The sequence below is a fragment of the Gracilinanus agilis genome, chromosome 1 (assembly GCF_016433145.1).
Source record: "Gracilinanus agilis isolate LMUSP501 chromosome 1, AgileGrace, whole genome shotgun sequence".
Lineage (NCBI taxonomy): Eukaryota > Metazoa > Chordata > Mammalia > Didelphimorphia > Didelphidae > Gracilinanus > Gracilinanus agilis.
The window spans coordinates 62,057,785-62,080,377 of NC_058130.1; the positions used below are offsets into that span (position 1 = coordinate 62,057,785).

Consider the following 22,593-nt stretch of genomic DNA (forward strand, 5'->3'; position numbering starts at 1 on the left):
CCCACTGTGGCGATGGCCACTCAGGAAGGGCACAGGGGCCTTTGGGGGAAGCGCTCCGGCCCCCTGGCATTCCCTCCCTCCCTGGCCCAGGGCACTTCTCGCCCGGCGTGGTGCCACAGCTGCTGACCGGCCTCCCTGCCTCTGGGCTCTCCCGGTGCCTCACGGGACCTCGAAGGGGAGGAGGTTAGAGCTGGCGGAAAGCGGGGTGCTGGAAGGTTCCTCCGGCCCTCGTGTGCCGGCTGGGAGGGCTCCTAGACGTAGAACTCAGATGGGGGGGGGGGTAGCAGGGAGCAGAAGCTGTGGGACTGCCTGAGGAGAAGGAGGTAGGAGCCGGCTGGCGCCAAAGCCTGGCCTCGAGGTAGAGAGATGAAGGCTGCCTGGGGCCTGGGTCCGTCTGCCTTCTCCCCCCCCTCCCCCCACTTCTACTTCCTGTCTTAGAATCACGACTGTGTATGGTTCCAGGGCAGAGGAGGGGTAAGGGCTAGGCGGCCAGGGTTCAGTGACTTGCCCAGGGTCACACCGTTCTGTCCACTCTTAACAGTGGTCTCCTTTGAAGATCTGTGTGGAGGTTCTTTGGCTCGGTGGGGGGAGGGCTGGGAGCCCCTGTGTGACCCTGGGAAGCCGCTGGGCCCTCACCGCCTCGCCTTGACGCCTCTTCTACCTTCACCTAATACGCACTCGTGTCCGGGTTTAATCAGATAAACGTGTGTGGTGTCGGGGAAAGCCCCGGGCCGTGATCTCTCCGCGCCGCCTCATTCTCGGCCCTCTGTCCCTTCTCTGCAGGGCTCACCCAGCTGGCTGTCCCCACAGCCCCCTAGATGCGGAGCCCTGAAGGACCGGAGACGCCATCGGACCGCTCGCCTCCCCTGCCCCCCTCCCACTGCTGCCATGTGTACAGCCGTCCGTCCCTGGGCCCTCCTGCTGCTGGGTGGCGTGTGGGCGGCCGCCAGTAGCGCCGAGCCCGCGTTCCGGACCTTCCCGGTCAGCGACTGGAGCCTGACCCACCTGGTGGTCCACAACAAGACGGGAGAGGTGTATGTGGGGGCCGTCAACCGCATCTACAAGCTCTCCAGCAACCTGACGCTGCTGCGCACGCACGTCACGGGCCCCGTGGACGACAACGAGAAGTGCTACCCGCCGCCCAGCGTCCAGTCCTGCCCGCACGGGCTCGTCACCACCAACAACGTCAACAAGCTGCTCCTGGTGGACTACGCGGCCAACCGGCTCATCGCGTGCGGGAGCACGTCGCAGGGCATCTGCCAGTTCCTGCGGCTGGACGACCTCTTCAAGCTGGGCGAGCCCCACCACCGCAAGGAGCACTACCTGTCCAGCGTCAATGAGTCGGGCACCATGTCCGGCGTGCTCATCGAGGTGCCCGGCGGGCACGACAAGCTCTTCATCGGCACGCCCATCGACGGCAAGTCCGAGTACTTCCCCACGCTGTCCAGCCGCAAGCTGATGGAGAACGAGGAGAACGCCGAGATGTTCGGCTTCGTCTACCAGGACGAGTTCGTGTCGTCGCAGCTCAAGATCCCCTCGGACACCCTGTCCAAGTTCCCGGCCTTCGACATCTACTACGTGTACAGCTTCAGCAGCGAGCAGTTCGTGTACTACCTGACCCTGCAGCTGGACACGCAGCTCACGTCGCCCGACTCCACCGGCGAGCAGTTCTTCACCTCCAAGATCGTCCGGCTCTGCGTGGACGACCCCAAGTTCTACTCATACGTGGAGTTCCCCATCGGCTGCGTGCAGGGCGGCGTCGAGTACCGCCTGGTGCAGGACGCCTACCTGAGCAAGCCCGGCCGGGCCCTGGCCCGCCAGCTCGGCCTGTCCGAGGCGGAGGACGTCCTCTTCACCGTGTTTGCCCAGGGCCAGAAGAACCGCGTCAAGCCCCCCAAGGAGTCTGTGCTGTGCCTCTTCACCCTCAAGAAGATCAAGGACAAGATCAAGGAGAGGATCCAGTCCTGCTACCGGGGGGAAGGCAAGCTGTCCCTGCCCTGGCTCCTCAACAAGGAGCTGGGCTGCATCAACTCGGTGAGTGAGAGGACGGGGCACTGGGGGGGGACCACCGAGGGAGCTAGGCCCTGGTCTTGGAGGGGAGGACTGAGGGGTCCCGACAGTGCTGACCTGGAGCCAGGCCTTGGCCTTGGGGGGAGGAGGACGGAGGGGTCCCCACAATGGTGGCCTGGAGCCAGGCCCTGATCTTGGTGGGGAGGAGGACTGAGGGGGTCCCCACAGTAGTGGCCTGGAGGAAGGCTCTGATCTTGTGGGGGAGGACTGCTGAGGGGCCTTCAAAATGGTGGGCTGGAGGCAGGCCCTGGCCATCTGCGGGGGCCAGAGAACCCTTGAGCCCTCCTTTCCTTCGTGAAGTCCAGAAGGGCCTGTTTGCCCCCAGCCTCCTAAGTCAGTCCAGCATTTGTTAAGCCCCTCTTCTGAGGAGAGCGAGGTCCCTGGCGGGGAGCACGTGCAGAGCTCACCCTAGAGACACAAAGCCCTGGGTCCAGACGAGTGACTCCTCCTTGTCCGCAGACTGAGACTCTGAAGGCAGAGCCGTCCCCAGGCCTGGCAGCGGTGGGTGATGCTGGGCAGAGAGCCTGAAGGGGGCAGAGGCTCTAGCTTGGAATGCCTGTTCTGCCTACGTGGGCTTAGGCAAGTTCCTTCCCTTCCTCGAGGCCTTTTATAAAATGCCGGGCCACGGTCTGCTCGTGGGCTTTGTATTCCTGCGTCTCTTCCCTAATAGGTGATTTTACTAGGGTAGGCCCTGGTCAGCCTGGCCGCCTGAGGGTCTGCATGCCCAGTGGTCTGGAGGACAGAGCTTGCCAGGCACAGAGCCCTGCGGGGGAGCTCAGAGCTGGCCGAGGGGGCAGGCGGCAGGAGAGAGGCTGGATGATGGGAGCACCATCTGCATTGCCTTCTATGCTGGATAGCGAGGTGCCCCCTGAGGTCTCCTGCACCTCTCCCCGTAAGGCAGTGGAATCGCCTTCCAGAGCCCAGCACCCCCCAGCCCAGCCCTTACCTTCAAGAAGGTTCCACTCAGAGGCCCTGGTGCGATTTGGCGCAGGAATCACGGCGCTGACTTTCCCTGCTTTCTAGATTTGGGCACCCTTTCAAAACAGGAAATGACATTAATTGGGTTGGACAGTCAGGCCACTCAGGCAAGCCTCAGTAATCATCACTTTGTTTTGCCAATCATCTTTGACTCCTCTCTGCTTCATCCTCATATTCAGTCAGTCATAAAGTCTTGTCGTCTCAATTCATTTTTGAAAATGTGAATATAGGTTTTAAATCATTAATTAAAACAAATAAAACCCCTCCCCTTCTGCCTTAGAATCAATACTGTGTAGCATTTCCCAGGCAGAAGAGTGGTGAGGACAAGGCAAGGAGGTTAAGTGTTTGCCCAGGGATGCACCGCTAGGAAGGGTCTGAGGCCAGATTTGAACTCAGGACCTCCCATGTTGAGGCCTGGCTCTCCATCCACTGAGCCACCCGGCTGCCCCCTAAATCCTTAACTAATGATTTCCTTAATATAGTATAAATTACTTACTGTGCATTCCTAGAATCTCACAGTCTAGCTGGGGGAATAGAAGACTATAGAACACATCACGCAGACTGACCATCCCTGAAACAGAGCAGGTGTGTTGTTCAGTGAAGCGTGCCTTAGCCTGGGCCTCCAGAGCCCCCCTGGAGAAAGGGGCACCCATTTCCCTTCTCTGAGCCTCGGTCTTCTCATCTGCCCCATGGGGACAATAATACTAGTCTTAGTTGTTCTCACAGAGTTTCTAAGGGATAAAAGAAGTGACAGAGTGGATTCAGCCCAACAGATGAATTTCTAAAGCGCCTTCTTGGTGCAGAGGCCTCGGTGAATGCTGTTTTGGTTTTCTGTGGGTCCAGGGCTTTCCTCAGTGTGGGGAACTCCCAGTAGAGAGACTCTGTCCAGGAATGCTGTCAGCTGCTTCTCTGCCCCTTCAGTCTCAAAGAACTGCCTGGGGCCCGAGAGATTGTGATTTACGCTTGGGCACCCAGCTAGAATGGACCCAAAGATGGAAGTGCCACTGGAGCCCAATGAGCCTTGTCTCTCTGGGTCCCCACATCACCTCTCTTGCCCCTTGCCTGGGAGCTGCCAAGAGGAACAAGGCACGGTCCTTGCCCGAGAAGCTTTGGGGAAAAAGGTGAAATTCCGCAGGGTCATAGACTTTAGTCCTGAAGGGGACCTTCGCCACCATCGAGGCCACCCCCTTCATTTGAAACTTTGGAGTCCGAGGCCCTGAGAAGTTGGTAAGTGATGGGCCAGGTTTACCCAGCTGGCGAAGTCTGAGCCTGGGACCGAACTTGCTGACTCCCAAGGCAAGCCTTCTATCAACTTGGCCCTTGCCACACAGTAGGGACTTAATAAATGTTTCTTGGCTCTATTACTTGGAAAGGACTCAGCAGACTGAGGAGGGCAAGAGGCATTCAGGTTGAGACATTCTGGAATACTGGAGAATCTTGAGCCAGGACCCAGAAAAGGCCAGTGGATGGAGAGTTTAGGGCCTCAGAAAGTTAGGCTGTTTGGGGCCAGAGAGTGTATGAGTGGAGAAGATGGATGGAGGAGTGCTTTTTGAGCATTTGGGGACACAGATGCCCAAGTGAGACAATCCCTTGTCCTGAAGGAGCTTACACTTTTTAAAAAAAGTTATTTTATTTTATTTTTTTAAACCCTCACCTTCTGTCTTGGAGTCAATACTGTGTATTGGCTCCAAGGCAGAAGAGTGGTAAGAGTAGGCAATGGGGGTCAAGTGACTTGCCCAGGGTCACACAGCTGGGAAATGTCTGAGGCCAGATTTGAACCTAGAACCTCCTGTCTCTAGGCCTGGCTCTCAATCCACTGAGCTACCCAGCTACCCAGCTGCCCCTGAGCTTACATTCTAATAAAGGGGGAGGAAGCTCCATTTGTGTGAAGGGCAGAACTCATCTTCCTGAGTTTCTAGCTAGCCTCAGACACTTATAACTAACTGGGTGACCCTGGGCAAGTCACCTTGTTTGCCTTAGTTTCCTCATCTGTAAAATGAGCAAGAAAAGGAAATGGCAAACCATGCCAGTGTCTTTGCCAAGAAAACCCTGAATTGGGGTCACGAAGAGTCAGACATGACTGAAATGACTAAACAACCACACATTGATGTGAGAGTGATTGGTCTGGGGAATCACTGGGATGCTGAATTGAACCCTAAGGCAATCATTTGGTCCTTTCTGGAGACAGTGGTTTTACAGGTTTCTCTAGTGGAGTGAACAAGGAATCAGGGAAACCCCTGTTCTCCCGACTCAGCTGCCAACTCCCTGTGTGACTGTGAACTCCTCTTCGGCCTTGGATTTTATTATCTGCAAGAGGGGAGGGGAGATGTTGGACCTATATATCTCTGAGGTCCCTGCTTGCACGGAAATCATTCAATCTTTGTGCAGGGACTAAGGGATGATGGTCAGGGAGCTGAGAAAAAAAAGAGTGGGGAAGAGAAGAAGAGAGAGAGAAAGAGAGAGAGAGAGAGACAGAGAGAGAGAGAGACAGAGGAACAGAGAGAGAGAGAGACAGAGAGAAGAGAGAAAGAAAGAAAAAATGGAGGAGGGGAGAGAAAGGAGAGAGAGGAGAGAGAGAAGAGAGGAAGAGCGAGAGAGGAGAGAGAGAGAGAGAGAGAGAGAGAGAGAGAGGGAGGAGGGGGAGAGAAAGAGAGAGAGACAGACAGAGAAGGAGAAAGAGAAAGAGAAAAAAGGGAGGAGGGGAGAGAGAGACAGAGAGAAAAAGGGAGTGGAAGAGAGAGCTAGATATTACCAGACAGGTGCCTGCTAGCTCTGGGTATCTGCCCCAGCCCTTCTGCCCAGCCTTACCCTGCGGGCTCCAGGGACCTCCCTCCTCTGCCTTTTTTCTCGTAGGCCCTGGGAGCTCACACTACCCTTTGATGTTTTTTCCTTGCTGACTCATCCAATTAACCTTAATTGTCAGCAGACTCCAGGATTCTGGGGTTTGAGGCTTAGAAAGTGCCTGGGCCAAGGCCTGAGAACCTCTGGGCTGGCTGTGTCCCTCTTCCCTCTATTGTCCCTGCTCTGTCCTTATCTCTCCCCCAACCCCCTCATCCCCTCTCCTTCCCTGAGTCTCACCGAATGAGAGCCCCCTTTCCGTCCCCCTCCCCATTCCTGGTTTCCACTGAGCCTGAGACCCCGGGTGCGTGTTCCCACAGCCCCCTCCCCACATCTCCCTGGGAGGGGACAGGCAGCGGGCAATCAGCTGGCAGATCACAGAACTGTTAATAACACGGTCCAGAGAACTCCTGCTCAGTGACGGTGGATTAAAGGGAGCCGAGATTACTCTTGGGCGGCCCGAGACCAAACCCTTCCGTTGCTGCTGCCGCTGCCACTGCTCCCTTTGGGCCCCTTGGTATGCAGGATGGGGCAGGGCCGGCCCGGGCTGGGCTGAGCCGGGCCAGGGGTCCCTCCCCTGTGGTTTGACCCCTGTGCTTCTTCCTCTGGAGAGAACCTGAGACCAAAACTGGGAAAAGAGAGGAAGAAGGTGGATGAGAGACCCACAGGGGAGGGACAGAGCTGGCTCCTCAGGGGGTGCCTGAGACAATATTTTGTCCAAGATCCTCATTTTATAGAGGAGGAAACTGGTGTCTCACCTGTGGTTACCCCTAGTGGGGAACAGAACCATGGTGGCAGGGTGGAAAGAATGCTGGCCCTGGGCTCAGGAGACCTGGGTTCTAATCCTGCCTCTGATACCTACGTGGCTGGGCTAGTCACTGAACCATCAAGGCTCACCTAAACCATCCTCTATGGAAAGCGCTTTCCAAGCCCTCTTAATTCTGGTGGCTTTTCTCTTTTTAACGTCCTGTTTTTTCCTCTCTGTGGCTCGCTTGTCATAGCTGTTTGCTTGGCACCCCTGGGTGGGATATGAGCTCCTTGAGGGTAAGGGCTGCCCTTTTCCTCTCGGAATCTCCAGGGCCTGGCACAGTGCCTCCTGGTATATTTGTTGTTTTTCACTCATGACTCCGAGCTCCTCACTTTACAGGGAAGGGAATGAAGCCCAGAGACCGTTCTAAAGCAGAAGATTGGCAAGGTCTAGGCAATGGGGGTTCAGTGACTTGTCCAGGGTCACACAGCTAACAAGTCTGAGGCCAGATTTGAACTCCAGAAAATGAGTTCTTGCCTCTAGACCCAGCACTCTGTCCTCTACACCATCCAGCTGCCCACAGGTACCTAGTAGGTGTTTAATAAATGTTTATTGCCTGACTGACTGATGTCACCTTCCAGGGCCTCAGTTTCCTTTTCTGTAAAACAAGGAGGTTGGCCCGGATGACCTCTGAGGTCCAGCTCTAGATCTGTGTTGGCCAAGAGTACTGTAAAGGGCTGCATCAGTGTTTCCCTGGCTAAGTTGGGAACACTTTGGAGCTTAAAATATGTTGATGGGATCCATGAATGTTGGTCTGTGGGGGAGGGATAAAGGAGTGGGCGGGAAATTTTGGAGTACAATAGAGTAAATGAAGCCTATTTTCATGCTGAAAAAAATTGCCACATGTAATAAGTATTTTTGCTACATACATAATTTCACATTTGAAATTTTAGAGAGAAATGTTTTCCTAGGATCCAGAGTCTTGCGGCCATGATGTCTAGCATACTGGCTTTAATGGACCAGGTTGTTTCGTCATGGGTCTAGGGCAGGAAGGACCTCAGAGGCCAGCTGGGTTAAAGTCCTCATTTTAGCAGAGGGGAACACTTGAGCCCAGGGAGAGTTAGTCACCCAAGGTCACTCACGGAGCAAGCATTGGAGGACGGGATTTGAACCCAGGTCCTTTGGATTCTAGTATACTTTCTACTGAATTGCTTACTAGGTCTAAGAGTGCATTTATTGTATATACCTAATGGGAACTTAATTAATATGTTGAATAGAATTCACTTTGCCCTCTGAACCTTGGAACTCTGAATGACTCTTTTTGCTTATCTCTTACTTTCTGTCTTATTATTGATACCAAATATTGGTTCCAAAAGGGGGCAGCTGGGTAGCTCAGTGGATTGAGAGTCAGGCCTAGAGATGGGAGGTCCTGGGTTCAAATCTGGCCTCAGGCACTTTCCAGCTGTGTGACCCTGGGCAAGTCACTTGACCCCCATTGCCCACCCTTTCCAATCTTCTGCCTTGGAGCCAATACACAGTATTGACACCAAGATGGAAGGTAAGGGATTAAAAAAAAAAAAACAAACCAAAACCAAATATTAGTTCCAAGGCAGGAGAGTGGTAAGAGTGAGACAGGGTAAGTGACTTGCCCAGGGTCACCTAGCTAGGAAGGGTTTGAGGTCAAATTTGAACCCAGGACCTCCCATCTCCAGGCCTGGTACTCTGTCTGCTAAGCCACCTAACTGCTCCCTGAATGATTTTCAATTCATCAAACATCAATTCAGCATCTTTTATGTGCAGGACACTGTGCTAGATCTTGGAAAGAAAAGACCAAAAGGAAAATAAGCCTCCCTCCAGGAGCTTCCCCTCTTTTGGGGCCTATAACAAGGAGACCATAATCAAGAGTGAGAGCATGTTAAGAGTTGGGAGGGACCCTAGAACCCTCCTGATCCACCATATATTTTTTTAACCCTTGCCTCTTCTGCATTAGAGTCAATACTTTGTATTGATTCCAAGGCAAAAGAGTGGTAGGGGCTAGGCAATGGTGGTTAAGTGACTTGCCCAGGGTCACACAGCTAGGAAGTGTCTAAGGCCAGATTTGAACCCAGGACCTCCTGTCTGTAGGGGTGGCTTTCAGTCCACTGAGCTACCCAGCTGCTCCTATGAGCTGCCATTTTTGAAAGTATGTTGGATAGACTACAGTTCCTTTGGGTCTTGGAGGTGGGTCTAGGGATGGTCTCTTAGGTGTAGATACTCAGCCTTCCCTCCCGGCTGGACCTCCTTCCCTCTGAGAAGACAGCACAACAGCTGGCTGACAACGAAAAGGCCAGGCAGGCTCTTGGGGAATCGGGCAATCCAATTTTATCTTCCTTTTAATTCAGTCAGGCTGGAAAGAGATGAGATTGTCACCATCCTGGCTGCCTAACCTTTGCCGGCTCGGGCTTGGCTTCAGGCCCGCTGGGAGAATCTGTCCTTCCTGCTTCATTCACTGAGAGATGTGGCCTAAGGAGGGAAGGCTGGACCTGGAGGCCAGAGGATTGGATTTGAAACCCATCCCAGGCCAGTCCTAGACCGGCTGAGCAAACAAAAGCTTAATCCTCTGGAAGCTTCAGTGTCGCCGTCTGTAAAATGGGGATCGTCATCCTCTTCCAACCTTCCTGGGTTGTTCTGAGGAAAGAAAAAGGCAAACCTCAAAGGGATATTATTATTACCCCCAGACAGAAAGACCTCGATCTGCTCCAACCCCACTCCTACTCCCTTTGGCCTTCCTTCTCTCACTCTCTGGTTGGAATCTTTTCTGAACCTCCAGGACCCCAGGGCTAGAGCCTAAATGCTCCCAGGGGTCATTTCTTCCTTCCCTCTCATTTTACTGACCAGGAAACTGAAGGCTTAGGGAGATGATTGCCTGAGTAACCTTAGGGAAGTCTGTAAATATCAGAAGCAGGATTTGAACCCTGATCCTCTCATCTGCTATACCCCAAAGTCTCACCTCCTCTAGGAAGCTTTCTCTGATCAGGCCTCCCTCTTTGGCCCAATGCTTGCTGCTTGTGATGCCTGTTTTCAACAGTGTTAGCCTTCATTCTACACCCTCTTACCTTGCCCTTGGATGGTTGTATCTATGTGGGTCTTGTTTTTCCAGCTCAGTTGTGAGTCCTCTTCCTGGGAAGGGACTGTGCCTTATACTCTTGGGTATCTTCTCACAGCTTCAAGCTCAATGAATATTTGAAAGGAATGGATTGGCTAATCACTCCCCAGCCTCATTTCCCACTTCTGGGCCCTGGAGTTGTTAGCACTACAGCAGGTTTTAGAGGATCAGAGCTAGAAAAGGGTCCTGGAAATCTAGTTAAATGGCCTTATTTGTTGGAGAAGGAAGCTGTGGACCAATGGAACAGGCTGGGCCTGTTAGTTTTTTGTCTTTGTATTACCAGAGCTATCCAGTCCCTTACATACAGCATGTCCTTAATATATGCTTGTCGAATATCTGTCTGTCTTCTGTCTTTGGCTCCTTCTCTCTGGTCGCAGATGTAGAAGAGGCTCTTTTTGCCAAGACCAGCCTCTCCACTACCTGCATTCTTTATTCCTATCTTTTCCAAAAGTTTAACCTTACTGTCATTCCCCTTACCCCTCCTTTTTTCTCTCTGTCTCTTTCTCCCCCCACCCCCTTTTACTTTCTGTCTTAGAATCCATACTGTGCATTTCCTAGGCAGAAGAGTGCTAAGGGCTGGGCAGTGGAGGTTAAGTGACTTGCCCAGAGTCACACAGCTAAAAAGTGTCTGAGACCAGATTTGAACCCAGGACTTCCCATCTCTAGGCCTGACTCTCAGTCCACTGAGCTACCTGGCTGCTTCCTCTCTCCACTCTTACATGTGCCACCCTATTTGAGGTCCACATCCCCAGACCTCCCCCATCTATCATAGTCTTCTCATGGGTTTCCTTGCTTCTGATGTCTAAAAGCTCCATGAACTTTTCCTCTTGGGTCCAATAGAAAGTCCTCTCTCATTAAAGGTCTTCTTGACCTGACCTTTTTCTACTTTTCCAGGCTCTATATTTCCCTCTCTGAACTCTTCAATCCAGCTACCCAGTTCCTCCAGTTCAACACTCCATCTCCCCCATCTCTGTTCGTTTGCACGGCTCTCTGCCTTGTTCTGGGGTAAATATCCTGTTCCCTCACCTGACTTTTTTGTTTCTGAGGATTCTTTCTAGACCCAGCTCAAATTCCTCTTTCTCCAAGAGGCTAGTGCCTTCCCCTGTCATCCGCTTTGTATATCTCAACTGTATTTCTAGTCATTTATAGATTTCTTTCCTCCATTAGAATTCAAGCTCCTTGAGGATAGGGACTGTTTTTGCCTTTTTTTCTTTGTATTCCCAGCTTTTAGCATGATGCCTTAAAGCTGAAAAAATACTTGAGTTATGACCCTTTAGCTCTAAGAGAAACGATCTTTGCACTTGAAAGATATCTGTTAAATGGTTAATAAATTATTCTAGACTTATCTCAAAATGAAATAATGGTAGAGTAGTTCTGGGGCAGTTAGGTGGTTCAGTGGATAGAGTGTTGGGCCTAGAGTCAAGAAGACTTCTCTTCCTGAGTTCCAGTCTGGCCTGAGACATGTACTATCAGTGGGACCCTGGACAAGTCACTTTACCTTGTTTGCCTCAGTTTCTTTATCTGTAAAATGAGCAGGAGGAGGAAATGACAAACTAGTCAGAAAACCTCAAGAAAACCCCAAATGGAGTCACAAGGTGTCAGACATGACTGAAATGACTGAACAATAAGAAGAAAGAGTTGGCATATGGAGTAAAAGAAAGGAAGGGAATGAGCATCTATTAAGCATCTACTTGTGTTACCTACTTTATTATCTCATTGGATCCTCATAACAACCTTGGGATGTGTACACTATTATTATCCTCATTTTATAGGTGAGGGAACTCAGGGTAGGCAACTTTCCCAGTCACACAGCTAGAAAGTGTCCAAGGGAGGATTTGAACTCAGGTCTTCTGGATTGTACTTTATCCAAATAATTCACCTTAACTATCTCTGGTAAGGACAAGACACATTGGAATGAGTATTGGATTTCGAGTCAGAGGACCAGAGTCCCAGCCTCCCTGTGTGACATTAGGTAAATTGCCTCACTTCTCTAGACTTAAGTCTCTTCATCAGTAAGAGGGGTCCCAATCATCCTGTAGGCTGGACTCACAGGATTTTCAATCTTTTGCATATTCCCATTTTTGGGCATTTTGACTAGGTCCTTGGGGGTCAACCTGCCTTGCCTGCCCCATATCTCGCCTGCAGGACCAGCGCAATCAGTTGTTCTTCCTGAGATCAGCGCTTCTACCTGAGTGTGGTGGGGAGGGGTAAAGACACTTTCCTAATGAGGAAATTAGGGAGCCAATTGGCAGCCTCCTCACTGCTCAGTACAGCTGTATTTGCCATCTCCCAGTGAGTCTGTTGAGACAAAGCAGAGAACGGTAAACACCATAAACATTTACCCTCTTGCATATTCAGCAGCAGATGAGGTTAAGGAAACTGCATAGTGAAGTGTGCCCGAGAGAGGAGGAGGAGGAGGACCAGGCCTGCCAGTGCTGGTGCTCTGGAGGGAGACCTACCTTGGAGCTGGCAGCAGCCCGTCCCTTTTCCTTCTCCCCTGCCCAGAGCCTCCTCTGCTCTGTCCCCCTCTCTGCTTCCTCTGGGATCTGCTCACTCAGCTGGGGTCTGCTCCCCAGCCCCAAGGAGGAGCATGGTGGAGCCAGGAGGTGTTGGCTTCAGCTCAGCAGGGATTGGAACTTTGCCCTCCTTTCCAGCTGAGGCTCCCTCTTGCTTAGTGGCTGGTTGAGCACATGCCACTGAATGTACTGGAGAGGGGATCCTGGGAACTCTAGGGCCATTCCCCTATCTAGACCTTCCCCTCCCCCCAAGGCAGAAGAAAAGGTCAGTGGTGGGGGCTGGTGTCCCTTCTGTTGGGGGGTTAGAATGGGGTGGGAGGGCTCCTATCAAGCCCAGGCTCGAGCCTTATTCCCAGGAGGCAGAGTCAGGAAGTTTTTTTTTTTTTTTTTGCAGCTGCCTATCTTTCTGATGGGGGAAGTCACAGACTGACTAATCTGTGTCACAGACTGAGCCCCCTGCTCCCAGCTCTGGCCTTCCTCTCCGGCCTTTTTCCAGGCTTCTAACTCTGCTCTGTGAGCCAGGGCTGCTCAGGGCCTCAGCTGGTAGAGAAATGGCCCTGAGGCCCTCTGGGGAGGAGACACAAATAAGTTTTCTGAGAGTAAATTGGTCCCTGCTGCTGCCTGTGGATCTCCCCACCCCTGATTATTCATTAAGTCTTGGCTAATGGGGGCCTTTGCATCCTCATCTGGAATTGGTCAAGGCCACAGCCAGGGATGGGGTGGGGGTTGGTGATGGCCAGGAATAAGCTAGTTTGAGGGGGGCCTCCCTCCCCTGCTCCTCCACCTTGTCACTCTTCACAGCCTCTTCTTTCTGCATTGTCTTTGGCCTCCCATCCACCTGACCACTCATGTTCTGTTCTCTCTCCCGCCTCCTACTCTGTCTTCCTCTCTCCTCCCTTGCTTATTGCTGGAGAGGGAAACAGGAGAGAACACCAGAATAATAATTATTATCCCTTACATCTGCAGCTTCTGTTATGGTTTTCATAGTGATTCCATATCCATGATCTCATTGTCTTCTCAGAATTCATTTGTGTACAGAAATGTATCCCCATTTTACAGATGAGGAAGCTGGTTCTTAGGAATGACAGAGCTAGGACTAGAGCCTGAGGCTCAGCCTGGGTTCCCAGTGCTCTTTCAGATTTGGAAAGGGCCATAGGTGTTCTCTCTTTCTGCCTCTCCTCTTCACCTTAAAGAGATTGAGGCCCAGAGAAGAGAAAGAACTTGTTGAAGTTCTTGGGGCTCAGTTAATGGAGAGAGAGGCCAGCTCTCCCAGCACTCATCTCAGTGTAGTTAGAGGCTTTAGCCTTTTGCCTTCTTGACAGATTGAGGTTTTCCTTCTGAGTTGGGGAAGCCCCTGTTTGTCCTTGGCCCCTCTGTTCATTATGAGTCAGTTTGGCAGCTTGCAGTGTTTACCGAGTACCAGGCATGGTGATGATGATGATGATGATGAAAACAATAGCTAACTTTTATAGAGTACCTACTATATGCCAGGCCCCTTGAGAAAAAATATTGTTTCATTGGATCCTGGGAGGTAGGAATTGTTATTATCCTAATTTTACAGATGAGGAAACTGAGGTAAACAGGTTAAATGACTTGCTCAGGGTTACACAACTAACTAAGTGTCTAAGGCAAGATTGAACTTGTCTTTTTCTGAATCTGGGCTCAGCTGCTCTATCTGCCTTTGTCTCCTAATTGCCCCTAACTAAATGCTGGGAATACAAAGATGAAGAAAAAGGGGGGGCACTTCCTGCCTTCAAGGAGTTTACATCCTTTTGGAGGAGATAACTTATACATTAATAAGCATATATAAAATATATGCAAGGAAATTTTAAGCTTGGGCGACGCTAGCAGCCAAGAAAGGCAAGACTTGGACAGTGGAGATCAGGACAGATTTCCTATAGATGTTACCTGCACAATTTTAAAAGAAATAGGAATTCAAGAGGTAGATGGAGAGAGAGGTGAGGAGGAATGCATTCTATGCCTGGGAGACAATTATTGTAAAGGCAGGGAAAGGGATGGAATTTCTTATGAAAGAAAAAGTAAGGAGTATTATACTATAGAGTACAAGAGGGTGAGGAAAGATTGGAAAGGCAAGGCGCCAGATCATGAAGGGCTTTAAAAACTTAACAGAGCAGCTTCTCTTGTACCCTGAGAGTGACCAGTAAGCTCTATCTAGATCATCTGCTATCAACCTCTATCCCAATGGGTCTTAAACATCCCAAACATCTCTTTATATTTTTAAAAATTATTATGTACATATTTAAAGATCCCTACCTTCCATCTTAGAATTAATACTCAGTATTGGTTCCAGGGCAGAAGAGTGGTAAGGGCTGGGCAAGTGGGGTTAAGTGACTTGTCTAAGGTCCCACAGCTAGGTAGTATCTGAGGATTCTTAAAAATTATTGAGCACCTTGCCAAAGACCTTTTAGTAATGTAAGGCATATCTATTGATTTTTACTGCATTAGAAATAAAATTATTGGTATTATTATAAAAATAGTTTTGACCTTGAGAATTCCAAGAAAGGATGTTTAGGACCCTTGAGGATTCCCTGGAGGATTCCTAGGTTGTACTTTGAGAACCACTGCTCTATCTAAATACCTCCAAGGGCACAAAGGTGGTTCTTCAGATGGAGGGAGGGGGTTGTGGTTGGGATCATCTGCTCAGACCTTCTGGAATTTGCAGCTGATCTTTTTCCCTGGGTTCAACACTAGATCTGTGTTATTAGATCAGAACAGCTCCTCGGGGCACTCCCAAGCCTGAACTTTCACTCCTAGAACAGGATCAAAGCCTTTTAGGCTGGCCTTCAGGATTGAGGATCAGACTAGGGTGGGGCATAAAGTCAAGTCATGAATGTGGGAGTTTTTCTTATGAGCCAGGATCTAACTGAGAATGACTTTTCCTGGTCCATAATCAGTTATTCCGATTTATCTTGATTTCTTGGCACTTCCCATCTCATTTCTAAGAGTGTCCTCTGGATGTCAGGAGAATGCCTTAATGCCCCAGGCCCCTCCACCTGTTAGATCCTTTAGGGCCTAGCCTACTTCTTCCTTATCCATGAAACCCTTCTTGACCTTCCCCACCCTCAAAGGATCCAGATCCTCTTCTGAATATCCACAGTCCTGTCAGTAGTACTGTTTCTTGTCTTTATCTTCTCAATTAGACTGTAAGCTCTCTGAGTGCAGGAACTCTGCCTCCTCTTGTATTTTGTACAGGGCAGCCTGTTGCAGCACCTGCCAGGAAGCAGGTGCCCAATGCCTATTTGTTGCTTCCTAGGTATATTTTAAAAATTAAACTGAATTATAATGTTATGACACCCTTTGATGTAATTAGAGGCACCCTGGGGTGTTGCAAAATGCAGGTAGGCAATCTGATGAGCCCACCCTTATTTCTTCACTCCCTTTCTCTTCTTTTACTCATTCCTGTATCCCTTTCCCTTTTCCTTTCTTCCCCCACCCTTTCTTCCTTTCCCTTATTCCCATTTCTTGTTCTCTTCCTCTTTCTTCCTCTTCCTCTCTTCTTCTCTTTGTTCCCTCCTTTCCTTTTTTCTTGCCTTTCCCCTCTTTTCCTCTGCCCAGGTTTTTACCCCCATTAGTTACTTGCTACATTAACTTGGTCAAGTCATCTTTGTCCTATGGCTGCCATTTTCTTCCATAAAACAAGAATCTTTGGACTCTAGGGCATCCCATGTTTGAGTCTGTGGAGCTGCTCCTCTTCTCCACTTGCTGTCATTTGACCTGAATTTGGATGGTGTCTTAAGGAAGAGGAGACCCTGTGGTTCTCTCTGGCAGGGGTATGAGCCAGGCTGAGCAGCCCCTCCTCTCAGCCTGAGGGAAGTAGCACTTGACGGCTGGCTGCCGAGGGGCTGAGGGTCACCCTGCTAGGAGCTTAATCACATGTTAAAGAGATGGGAATCACTCTGTAAGGATAACATGAAGGGGGCCTGGCCCCTGCTGAGAGCCTGCTGCAGGCATATGAGAGAGAGAAAGGGAGAGGGAGAGGGAGAGGGAAAAAGGGAGGGGGGGGAGAGGAAGAGAGAGAGAATGGAAGAGAGAGAATGGAAGAGAAAGAATGGAAGAGAAAGAAGGGGAGAGAAGACAGAAAAAGGGAGGGGAAGAGAAAGACAAAGACAGATATGTAAGAATAGAGAAGGGCAGAGAGAAATGGAGAGAGGAGAGAGGGAGAGAAAAAATGAATGGAGAGGGAGAAGATTCTATTTTTTGCAGTCCCTTCTTCCTATCTTTTTAATGATATCTTGACCTATTAGTGGTGAATGATTTGAAATAAAATCTTTTCTTAGTGGTTTTTTTCTCCCTTCTTTTACGCTTTTACGCTTGGCTGGCTTTCTTCTCTGGCCTTTGCCTTCTCAGTTTCTAAATCCCAGCTTCAGATTCCTCATCTGTAAAATGAAAAGGTTGGACTCGATGGTCTCAGAGGTCCCTTTCATCTCTAAATCTGTGATCCTGTGATTCCCTCAGAAGCCTTTCCTGACCCCTCCAGTCCACAGAGATCTCTCCCTCTTCCAATCTCCTATCATCTGTCAGCAGAGTTTATTGAGCCCCTACTATGTGTGGGACACAGTGCTTTTTGTCTTCATAATAAAGGGTGGGGGGGAAGCTCTTCTCTTCCAGAGCAAAATCTCTTTGGTTTTTCTCTTCTTTGGCTTCAGGCTTCCTGGCTTCCAAATCCTGGCGCCTCTGCTTCCTTCCCCGGAGAACTTTTGCTGGGCCTTCTAGTCTTGGCCCTTAATGATCTCGTCCGCCCCCTCCTCCAAGCTACTATGGCAATTACTGCTTGTCCCAGTCCAAGAACCCTTGAACTCGGGAGCAGAAAGAGACCCAGGAGATCACTGAGTCAGACTGACATCCTCATTTGGCAGGAGAGGTTGATGCTCAGAGAGGGAGTGACTTGCCCTGGGTCCCATCTCCTGGAGAGGATTGAATTCTTAATAAGGGGGGAAAAAACTGTGAGGCAGCTTGGTGGAGTGGATAGAACATAGGGCAGGAAATGGGGAAGAACTGAATTTGAATTGAATCCTGCCTCGAATCACTTAACCTCTGTTTGCCTCAGTTTCCTCATCTGTAGAATGGGTGTAATGATAATACTTTTGGAGTGGTTGAGAGGATTAAGTAAGATAATATTTGTAAAGTGCATTGTAGACCCAAAAGTGCTTTATAACTACTAACTGTCTTGATGGGCGTGAATGGTTGGATTTTGAAGCTGGAGATCTAAGTTCATTCCTTGGCCTCCAGCTGCCTTGGTGGGGTGACTTCGGATCCAGTGAGGTCACTCCTCTGTTTTTCTCTTGTAAAATGTAAATTGTGAGCCTCCTATGGGTTGGGTGGGGCTGGAGTGGTTGAGGATGGGTGTGTAGGAGATTGTTGGCTTTGAACTCTGCCTGGTCCTGGGGAGTGTGTTGCTGCAGAAAATAGCCGCTAGCTCCACGGAAATGTCCTGGGCACCTGCTAATTTGGGTCTGCCCCTCCTGCCTGCGGACTAGACATCCCCTTTCCCTCCTGGAGGCCAGCTTCCCCAGAGTCTGGCCTGGAAATCCCTCCATCAGAGATGCATATGCCACAGCTAGCTCTCCAGGATTCACACTCAGGACCCAGGCAACTGGAGGAAGGTTCAGAGGACTGGAGGTGGAGTGAGGAAGCCCAGAGTTCATTTCTTGCCTCCATTCCTACCAGGCCTGGTAGGATCCTACCAGTCTGATGATGATTGGAGTATTATCAGGTAATAGTAAATACCATTATTATTATTATCAATAGGATTGTTCATACTCGAATTGAGTCCCCACAAGCATCCCAATGTGGGCTGTCTCTAGCTGCCTTTACCTGTCTCTTGGACACGTGGGGCTTTTAGGAGCAGTACTGGGGAGGGCTACTCAGCCACTGACAAGCTGGCCCCTAGTCCAGGTTTTGTTCCTAATTGGCCATATGACCCTGGACAAGTCCTTTCCCTACTCTGGGTTCTGTCTCTTCTTCCTTAAGATGAAGGGAAGACGTGAATGATTTTGAAGGATCCTCCCAGCTGCAACATTCTCTATTCTGAGGTTCCATCTCTCTAGCACTAACATTCTCTCTCTGTTCTAAGGTGCACCCTCCAGCCCTGATATTCCATATTCTGAGGGCTCTCTGATAACTCAAATCCCTCCCAGGTCTAATCTGTATTCTTAGACCCTTTCCAGCTTGAATAATCTTTGAATAACTGATAGATTTTCTATCTCGGCAGTGTCGAGTTAAAGAACTCTTTTTGAGGCTGGCAGATTAATACCTTCATATTTGCTGAGCCCTTTGTCCTTTTCTAATTTCTTCTAATCAAAAACAAAACAAAAAAACCCCTTACTTGTATCTTAGTAAGTATTGGTTCTAAGGGAGAAGAGTGGTAAGGGCTGAGGCAGTCGAGGTTAAGTGACTTGCCCAGGGTCATCCAGCTAGGGTATGTCTGAGGATGGATTTAAACCCAGGACCTTCCATCTCTTGGCCTGGCTCTCTATCTACTGAGCCACTGAGCTGCCTGTTCTTCTAATATTTTAAAGGAACACAGCCTTTATTAAAAGTTTGTTTTTTTTATTGATTCTTTAAAAAAAAAAATCGTCCCCATCACTTACAAAGGACTCCTTCCCCAACCCTTCTTTCTTTATAAAAAGCAGAGTCTGGCCAAATGGATCACATATCCTCTGACCCTCTATCACTCCTGGCTGTATCCGATAGTGTTTGCCTCCTTCTGGACTTGTAGTCCCCCCTTTCTGCTGAGAAACATTTCATTTTGGGGGGGCTCGCTTGGAACAGCGGACAGCCCCCTGTCTGAATTGCCATCCATGTGTCTTTAAGTGTTGTTTCCATTCTTTTGACATGTTGTGCTCATTGTGTTCTGCCTGCTTTGTTCTCCAGCATCTTCATTCTACAGTTTGGGGAAACTGAGGCTCATTTCTCGAGGTCCCCCGTGTGGGGGCCGGGGCTCTGGGCCCCTGGCCCTGCTCTTTCCATCGCTTCCCACTGTCTGTCTAACCTATCTCAGGGTCCCTTGGCGTAGGTCCCATAGACCCTGAAACAGTAGGCCTCTGTCTGGCGTGTGAGATGCTGGGGAGGGGGGCTGTTTTTCCTTTCCTAGCCCACCTCCCTCCTCCCCTTCTCTGGGGCCCTGGGGACTTGGGCAAGAGGCTGGTGGATCCCAGGTTGCCATGGGAACTGGAGCGCCAGCTAGAGAGTGATTTCCAGGTTGGGGGATGCCTTTGTTACTGCACCCTTATCTCTGTCTTGAGTCCCCACACGCTTTGACTGGGATCTCAGGAATTAATTTTTACCCAGAGCTTGGGAAACAAATGAGGCCATTCTGAGATTCTCCAGCCCTCCCCACCCAGGATCCGGTCAGGCTCTAGAAAGAGCCTCACCTGGGAGACTCCCCAGCGGCTGGAAGGCACCACACATCTCCCTGGCTGGCAGGCCAAGGGCCATCCAGTGGGCTGGACTTCAGATCAGGGAGACCCAGGTTCAAACCTCGCCTCAGTCTCTTCCTGGCTGTGACGAGTCACTTAAGCTCTGCCGACCTGATTTTCCTCACTTATGAAATGAGGGACTTGGACTTGATGACTTCCTAGGATTTCTTTTATCTCTAAATTGGCCATCTTGAGGTCCAGCTGTCCCAGCCTTCTCATGTAGACATCCTGGGATTTCTCTCTCTTAGTAATTCTAGACGGTTAAGTTCTTCAACCTTCTCCCAGCCAGACTCAGGGGGTGCCTGAGTGAATGAATGAAACACTGTGCCTCAAGGAGCTTGCTGTCATTCTAATAGGAGAGATTTTAAGCACAGATGCAGTATGTTTTTGCAAAATGAACAATAAAGAGAATAAATACAAAGTAGCTGCAGACAGTAGTTGGGGAGGAAACACAATTTTGTGGACTTTTGGTTTCCTCCTATCTAAAATGGGGAAGATAATATTTACATTGTTTCTCTCACAGGATTACTTTGAGAAGGGAGTTTATAAACTTGAAAGTGTTGTAGAAACGTGAATTATTGTTATTATTATCTTTATGTCTCAATCGCCTGCCTCTGCCCTCAAAGAAGGAACTGTAATTTAAAGGGACAAAGAAATAGGGAGCTAGCTGGCTCAGTGGATTGAGAGCCAGGCCTAGAAATGGGAGGTCCTGAGTTCAAATGTGACCTCAGATACTTCTGGCTTCTTATATGACTCTGGGATAGTCACTTAACTCTTATTGCCTAAGCCCTTACTGCTCTTCTGCCTTGGAATCAATACTTAGTATTGATTCTAAGACACACACAAAAAAAAGAAAAAGACTAGGAGGGCTAGTTGTATAATGTGGAACTGTAGTTGAGATGTTTAATACATATTTAATAAATTCTATTAGTTTTTTTTGCTGTTCACACAGTTTGTCAGAAGACTAAGAGTTTCAATTTTATGACAAACTGTTAGCCCATTGATCTTGTACTTTTTCAGATAAACTGGAATGAATTTAGTATTTGTGAAGGCGATTTTTAAATTGACTTGAACCTTCTGTTACTGGTCTTTGCTTCCAAATTTTGCAGTGTCTTTCAAGAATCTTAAGTTATTTCATGATTACCCACATTGGTCTCTGTAGAAAATACCTTCCTTTCCCCCCTCATTGGATTGTTTCTCTTCAGGATTTCATTCTTAGGAGCTTCTCTTCCTTTTTGGGCTGATTTTCTTGCAAAATGTTAGTTTATGGGAAACTTCCTATCTTTCCTCTCAACCTTTTGAAATCTGCCTCTCCGTACGTCTGGGGTGCATCCCAGATTATTCTTCACTTTCCTATCCAGTCTGTATCACAGATTCCAAGATGGTGTGCTTACTCCTCCAGGTTACCGTCATATGAGCGACACTTTAAACACCACAGATGCTTCACTGGGGGCCATGGATAGATTTCAAAGAGTCCATGAATTTAGATTAAAAAAATTACATTTTTATTTTCACTACCCTTTGGTTTCCTTTGTACCTTTTTTTGTGTTGTATTTTATGCATTTAGAAACATTCTGAGAAGAGGTTCTAAGGCTTCACCAGGCTGCCCCAGGAGGGGGCCATGAAAAGCTCGAGAACTTTTGCTCTGCAAGAGGCCAAGCCTGAATCTCCCTGCTGCCTTGTATTTTGTGGAATATACTTAATTCTATGCAATTTTGTCTCCCTCATAGGAATGTAAGCAAGCTCCTTGAGGGCAAGGATTTTTATCCTGGTTGCCTAACAGTGCCATTATCATTTCATCTACCCTAGCAACCAAGTATTGCTTCTTGTTGGTGACAACCAGGTCCATAAAATCAGTTTGCCTTTTTTGCTTACCTTTTGAACAATGAAATTATCTTTGTAGTGTAACAGGGTACTGACCAATGAGCCCAGTTCTTAGGAGCATGTGCAGAGGTCTTGGCTGATGCAATCCTGCTACAATAGCATATGAAGGAATTGTTATTGTGGCTCTTCCTTTGGGCAGAGAGAGAGAGGGAGAGAGTGGGAAAGAGACCAAGAGAAAAAGAGAGGGTCAGCAAATGTCCGGCTAATGGAAATCCTCTACTCTTGGCATACCTTTGTTCCATGTGACCAACTCTGTGCTAGGTTTGTGAGTTATTTCTTCAACTACTCATCTATTAAATCTTTCTGTACAGGTGGTCTGTAGTACACAGGGCTGTTCTTTGGTTTCTGACTCAAGTTGATTTTCCTTCCAAGTGCCCTCCCCATGCTTCCTCACTCTGGTTCCTATTTTCCCCCACACAAACAAATCTTCTTAAGGTGTATCTCCTTCCTTCCTTCCTTCCTTCCTTCCTTCCTTCCTTCCTTCCTTCCTTCCTTCCTTCCTTCCTTCCAGCCAGATTTGAACCCTGGTCTTACTGACTTCAGAACTGGTGCTCTATCCACTGTACTACCTAGTTGTCTTGTCTAGTTTCTTTTGAATAAAGTATACCTTCTTGCACAGGCTCCGGAGAACCAAATTTTAGTTGTGAGTCCTATCAGTGACATTAATGGTACCAAATTGGTCTTTTTGCTTTATGATTTCTTATATCTCCCTGGCTCCTACCCACACTTTATGCATTTGTATATAGATATCTGAGGCCATATGCTTGCTATTGGCCTCTTCTTGGAATTTGTTTGCATTGAATTTCTGGTCATCTCTACTGTCGATTCTCTTATAATGCATCTACTCTGAGCATCTTCTAGTAAAATAGGCAGGATTTCCCCCGCCTCCAGCCCAGCCTCCTGCCCCTTTATAGTTTAAGATCATCTTAAAATAAAGTTTTAATTCCTTCTGTGTTTCACACATCGTCATTTCCC

At 49.1% G+C, this 22,593-nt stretch overlaps 1 protein-coding gene across 1 annotated transcript in view; it reads left to right on the forward strand.

The window, feature by feature from the left end:
• Positions 1–888: 888 nt before the first annotated feature.
• PLXNA1 (plexin A1) overlaps positions 889–22,593 on the forward strand; it is a 224,964-nt gene continuing 203,259 nt past the window's right edge. Inside the window, exon 1 of the mRNA XM_044676176.1 lies at positions 889–2,034. Within this exon, the coding sequence (XP_044532111.1) occupies positions 889–2,034 (1,146 nt within the window). The remainder of the gene's footprint in view (positions 2,035–22,593) is intronic.